Source organism: Aulonocara stuartgranti, assembly GCF_965226115.1.
Source record: "Aulonocara stuartgranti genome assembly, chromosome: 12".
NCBI classification, from domain to species: Eukaryota; Metazoa; Chordata; class Actinopteri; order Cichliformes; family Cichlidae; genus Aulonocara; species Aulonocara stuartgranti.
The window spans coordinates 2,915,001-2,921,157 of record NC_138948.1 but is presented as its reverse complement, the minus strand read 5'-3'; the positions used below and the strand labels follow the sequence as shown (position 1 = coordinate 2,921,157).

At 40.8% G+C, this 6,157-nt stretch overlaps 1 protein-coding gene across 1 annotated transcript in view; it reads right to left on the bottom strand.

Annotated features, from left to right (window-relative positions):
- Positions 1-1,445: 1,445 nt before the first annotated feature.
- The window catches only part of adamts3 (ADAM metallopeptidase with thrombospondin type 1 motif, 3), a 138,453-nt gene continuing 133,741 nt past the window's right edge, over positions 1,446-6,157 (bottom strand). The window contains exon 22 of the mRNA XM_082555008.1: positions 1,446-5,519. Within this exon, the coding sequence (XP_082411134.1) occupies positions 5,050-5,519 (470 nt within the window). The 3' untranslated portion in view covers positions 1,446-5,049. The remainder of the gene's footprint in view (positions 5,520-6,157) is intronic.

Genomic DNA, 6,157 nt, shown 5'->3' with positions numbered 1-6,157 from the left:
TATGCATCAAGCAAAAATTTAATTATCTGCAACATTCTCTGACTGGAAGAAATTAGTTTAACATTTAAAGCTATTTTCTGCACATTCCAGCTCATAAAATAAAATATTTTTGTGTTTACACTCACTCTTTCAAATAGATGCAAGTAAAACACAGCAGAAAATAAATAAAGTCAAAGACTCAGCGGTCCTGTTGCTCTATTTTCACCTGTAAAGCAGGAGCAGGGTAGGCGGAGGTTTACCCTGGTGCAGGTGTGCCGCGGTCAGTGGAAGAATCCGCGAGTTTCTCTGTGAGTTTCCCATTACGTCGTAGCTACTCGGTGCTTGTTGGAAGTTTAGGAGTTTTTCACTGTAAAAAGAAGTTTTCTTCCCACGCACAGCGGACACTAATGTTTTTGTCACTTTTTATGGAATCAAACTCAAAGTAAGGTCAGTACTTCCACGCTTTAAACGCTGCACGCTCATACTCTCTCCCACAATCGATATATGATCCATTGTTGATCTGCACACAGCTGTTGTCATTAACGTCGCACTCGCTTACGTCACTGTCGTGAGACGTTCTCGCAAAAAATCACGGTTTTAGTAACGCAGTAACGCAGCGTTCCTACGGGAAAGTAACGGTAATCTAATTACCGTTTTTGCAATAGTAATCCCTTACTTTACTCGTTACTTGAAAAAAGTAATCGGATTACAGTAACGCGTTACTGCCCATCTCTGTACACAGGTGAATCCAATAATGAGAAAGAGTATTTAAGGGGGTAAACTAAGTTTCCCTCCTCTTTTAATTTTCTCTCAGTAGCAACACGGGGGTCTCAAAACAACTCTCACATGACCTGAAGACAAAGCTTGTTCACCATCATGGTTTAGGGGAAGGACACAGAAAGCAGCACCAAAACCTACAACTGCCTCCAAAGCTCATACTGTACATGTAAAAGAAGGCATCTATCAATCTCCTGCCACCAACTGCGAATAACTCAAAACATTAAACAATCACTTAATTGTGATACAAGGAAAAGGCAGGAAGCTGTGATCAATGAGGAATTGATTGGCTTTTAATTTGAAGGAGACGAAGACTTTGGAGTGCAGGAAAACGGCTTCAGTGTCGTTGTATGTGAAAAGGAAAAGTGATATAATGTCATGTTTTTAGTCTGGATTTCATTAAAAAAGCCAAAAGCAGGGACCCATCGCAGACACATGATTGGTCTTTTCGTTAATAAAAGAAATTAAGCATGATGATCAAAATCTCTGAATATGCTTTCGTGGTTTTTTGTGTGTATGTCGTGTTCTGAACAATCCAAAGATAGACAGGATGTTTACAGACTGCAGGAGCTCTGGGCTTATTTTACATCACTGTTATTACTACATACCAAGAATATCTCTTTTCTGCATCAATTCACTTCCCAGAAGAAAAAGCAATGGTGGAAAGAGCCAAAGGCAAGAACACAGACTAGATAATTATATCTTTTATTGCTATGTGCTCCCCATTACAACAAACAGCATCAGTAGTGTACACTTCAATCTACACAAATACATAGTAAAGCAAATAGAACAGAGTGACTTGCGTTCATGACAATCCAATACTTCAATGCATGGACAGCACAGGGGTATTGATACAGTACATGGAAAATCCTATGCAATAACAGCTGTCTGAGGCTCAGGGATTGTCAAAGTAACATCTACGGCTACTCTAGTTATCATTACAAGCTCTCTATAGCATTAGCAGCAGTGTTTATAGGCAGCAAGTAAATGATGTGAAAAGAACTGGGAGGAAAATGAAAATACTGCCAACTACAAACAGCATAAAACAGCTTTACTGGTACTACGCTATTCATGTTTTATCGGTTAAAATAAAGCATCTGTCTGGTCAGTTCACGCTGCTGCGTTGCAACGACTCGGATAAAGACTTCTACAAAACAGCTGTGAAAAAACAGCTTTCTGACAAGTAAAACATCTCAAAATTGAGCATGTATATTTACATCTAATTGTTTGCAAAAACAATGTCATTTCTAGTCTACTGTGTTTGTTAACAAGCACAAATCTGCTTCCAATGTGAAAATATGACCGGAGAAAGAGGTGATCAGTTTTCAATGGTTTATCCAATGCAGCTTATCGGCCGGCTGCTGCACACGCTGCGACAACAAAGCAGAACCCTTTAACTTTCAATAAATATTTATGCACTCAATGCTATATACATGTTCTATACATTGGCACACAGGACTGAGTGTGGATAGTTGCAAGCTATTTCTTTGCTGAAAACACAAATCTGTGCCTTTTGCTATTGCAGTCAGATGCATGGTGGTTGCAAGGAAATCCACTTATAAATAAATAGCTTTCTCTCTCCAAAACCTTTTTCCACCTTAATAAAAAAGCCATTTAGAGAATACTCTGGAAAGAAAGATGTTCCACATACAGTAAGTCTTTTTTTAAATTCCAGCTTATTGTACTTACAACAAAGCTTTGTTCCTGCAAACGTAACACGTACCAGAGAACCTCGTTCAGGCCAATCATGAAAGGATCGAACGAGCTCCAAGGGCCATTAAGCAATTTTCATATTAAAACTGAATGACATGGCTCTGTATTGGCAGACTGTGAAAGGGTAGATCAATTTTCCAAGCTCAGTACTGACAGATTACATTGATTTAGCTCTTCATAAAAAAGCTAAAAGCACAGCTGGAACAAACAGCTGGGTGGTGAAGACAGTGAGAGATGGCGGGGACTCCTGAGCTAAAATAAGTCGGACTTCATTGCACGGGGAGAATATTTAATGTGTCTAAAAGTTAAAGATAATTTGTTTTTGAGTTTGTCTGGTCCCTAGTGGTCAAAAGTCAACTAATGCAGCTTTAGTTATTAGGCTCACCTGTGAACGCGAATGCAATCTAACACAGCAGTTCTGCTAACAACTCATCATTTAGATTCTTTGCTGACATTCCTCAAAGGTTCTTATGATTTTACCTGATTATGGAGGTTTCAGGCAGTGAGGACGTGTAGGCTACATAGGCTGCCTCCCTTCCTTCCCACATCACTGCCCTCTATGACCTCAATAACAAACACAAACAGAAAGCTTCACAGGACAAGGATTTATAGCGGTGTGCTGATATCGGATTGCATTTCTTTCTTTTCACAGGTTAACGAAAAGTCACGGTAAAAGTGAGGCTAAAGTAAAAACACATTTTACATGTATTATGAATAATTTTGGTCCTTTGACCTGAGTGTTGTACCGTCTATTTTATATGCGCATGCTCTTTAGTTAGTTCTCTTCTTTGGCCTTAAGTATTTCTGAGAAGAAGAGAAAAACATGGAACAAAGCTAAATATGAAAGGCAGCCAGCTTGGTGCAGCAAAGCGACTGTTAGCAATAAGTGAGCTCTGTCTAACAAAGCTGTTCCTGTACTAAACACAGAAACAGGATGAATGCTTCGGTGCTGATAGGTGGTGTTTTCTTTGGACAGAGCCGGTTAGCTTTCCCCATGTTTTCAGTGTTTATGAAAAACTAACTTAATTGTGTCATACAAGGTATCAAACATCCCATCTCTCTGCACTTTGACTTTTCCTTAAGTTAGAACAGAAACCTTCATGGCATTCTGAAAGGAAAGCTACATCAATAATCAGTCAATAATCCCTTTCTGCCCATGTGAACAGTCCCTGGAAGGGTAAACACTGGCACCAACATCTGTCAGAACTGGTTAAAAATGTATTTGAAAGCATCCCACCTTCTTAAAATAATACTGATATTCTCATGTACAGCATTTACAGGAAGCTTTATAAATAGTGCGTCGGGGAAATTCATCTCTGTTCGTGTTTCATATTCACTTAAAGTACGGTAAATCATTTTTCACTGAATACTTTGACGGCTGAACTTTCTGTAAGTCGAGCTTTAAAGTTCGATTTCTGGCAAGAAAACTGGCAGTTTGTAACATTCAAGTAGTGGGAATTCTCAGCTGATCTGGCTTTGACTATTGTTAACTTTAAAATGACACCGAACTCTGACATCTACCTCAAAGGTCACAATGTGGGGACAGGATATGGATGCAATCAATTAAACGCATCGTAAAGCTGAGATTTATCCAAAAAGAACCAATGTGGCAAACGTGTCCATATGGAAAAGATATTTATAAATCTTATAAAGTTTGTATCTGTCTTGTGTGAAACTTGAATGAAAAGCATATAAGAGTGAAAACAGATATAAGATGCCTTGAAAAATTATATAATGAAACTTGTATGTTTTGGATACTAAAACAATATATGAAAGTAATGAGAAAGTGGCCACTTTCATGAGTAAATCATAGAAGTTTTTCCATATGGGCGGCCTTTAGTGGAGTCACTTTTAAATGAACTGAAATGCAAGAGGCATTTAAACCAATTCTTGCATCTATTTACTCTCTGAGTTCTACTAAATCTACACAGCTGGATTAGCTCTGGTCTCTGCACCTGCTCACACTTTCTCTCTGGATACCTGCAGCAGCATAGCTGCTCTGCAGGCAGCAGGGGTCTGGTTTATTCAGTAACGAGACCAGACGACCGCTCGTCCGGAGGGGGAATGCAGACACCTTCCTCCACCTGCTCTCTCAGTTTTCACTGTGCAGGTGACATTAGAGAAACATTTGCCTGAACAAGTGAACAAGGTGATAAAATGAAATAAATGTCAGACATCGGGAATGTATGAGTCAGAGCGACAAACATCTTTTGAATACTGAACTGTCCTTTGGCTGTTTTGTATCCCTGAAAGTATTCACTACGAACGTAATTTAGCTTTTCATTTGACACGGTTGAAAACTCCCCGTGGCTCACGTGCCCCTACACCTTGAAATGATTTCATATTTGTTTCATATTAATATAGAAGTATGAGGGCAAAGTAGCACGGCTGTTTCAGCCTCAGCAATCTGGAAGCTGCAGGTGGTTAAAGAGATATTTAGAGTCCGTATCAGGGTCAAATTCTTACAAAGTGAACCAGCACTTTTCTTTCTTTCTCTGTGTTTTCTGGTGTGAGAAGACTCAGGATGAAGCTGGATTATCTACTGTACATTACGAGTCCTAAAGGCAAAAGCTATGACTTTCATCGCTCCACTTCAGAATATGCCACAGGCTGCCGACTGTCCACCAAACTGCTTGACCTTTGACCCCGAGTAGGACCAGCCTGGGTGGACAGCTTCCTGTCAGTGAGGTCCGTATGTCGTGGAACCCGCCTTGGTGCTGTAGCGATCTTTGATGGGGTTTTCTTAACTGGAGCAGGCGTGGTGATGTGTTTTGCTGCACCGCCCGATGTGGCGGATCCTTTGCCCGCGCCTTGTTTCCCACCGCGAGTGCCGTTGGCCGCTACTGCGGCCGTTAACGTCTCAAGGAGCTGCGAGGCTGATCCGAAGCGAACGTGTTCCTCGGTCTCAGCCGCCTCCGAGAACATAGACAGGGCTCCGGTGCGCTTACTGCAGGAGTCGCAGCACAGCTTGCTGTAGCCTGGGATAGAGCAGTATCTCGCTAACACCTCCATTTGGCAGAAGATGGATTTGTCCCCATTACACGGCTCATCTGTAAGTCAAAGAGCATACAGTGTAAGCTCGCCGCAGTGTCAAAACTCTGGAAAGTTTAAATGGCCTTGGAAAGAGATCAAAAGAAAGGAAGGGATGCCTTACAAAGCGCAGAGGCGTTGCTTTTAATTAGAGACTGACAGCAAAGAAAGTGTCTGTGCACATTCAGCATAACGATGCTCATTCTGTTCTGCCTGGACGGGAGATGTGACCCAGTTTCTTCTACTACTGTACAAACCAATTCCAAGCGTGTTTGGTGTTGGCTCCGGTTCATCCCCCTCATGCTCTCAGGCACCAGAACTCTGCTTTTGTTTCTCTAACAAAACTGCTGAGTGTTGCTTAACAAGACTTACATCCGTCCTAAAACGACTTCCAGAGACCTCAACGACTCTTCTAAGCACATGCATGAAAATGTCTCAGGTCTAATCAGAAAGATCTTTTACCTTGTTTAATATTTTGCCATTCAATTGCTGCTCTTTAACACAAAAATGCAAAATAACTACCTTTATCTCGGCTAAAATTATAAATAAATGTGCACAGTAACACGGTAAAGATTGAAAGTAAAGGTAATAATCTCACAGTAGCGTCGGCCAAACAAACCACAGACGTTTTGTTCATTCAAACCTCTTCTTTTGCTTT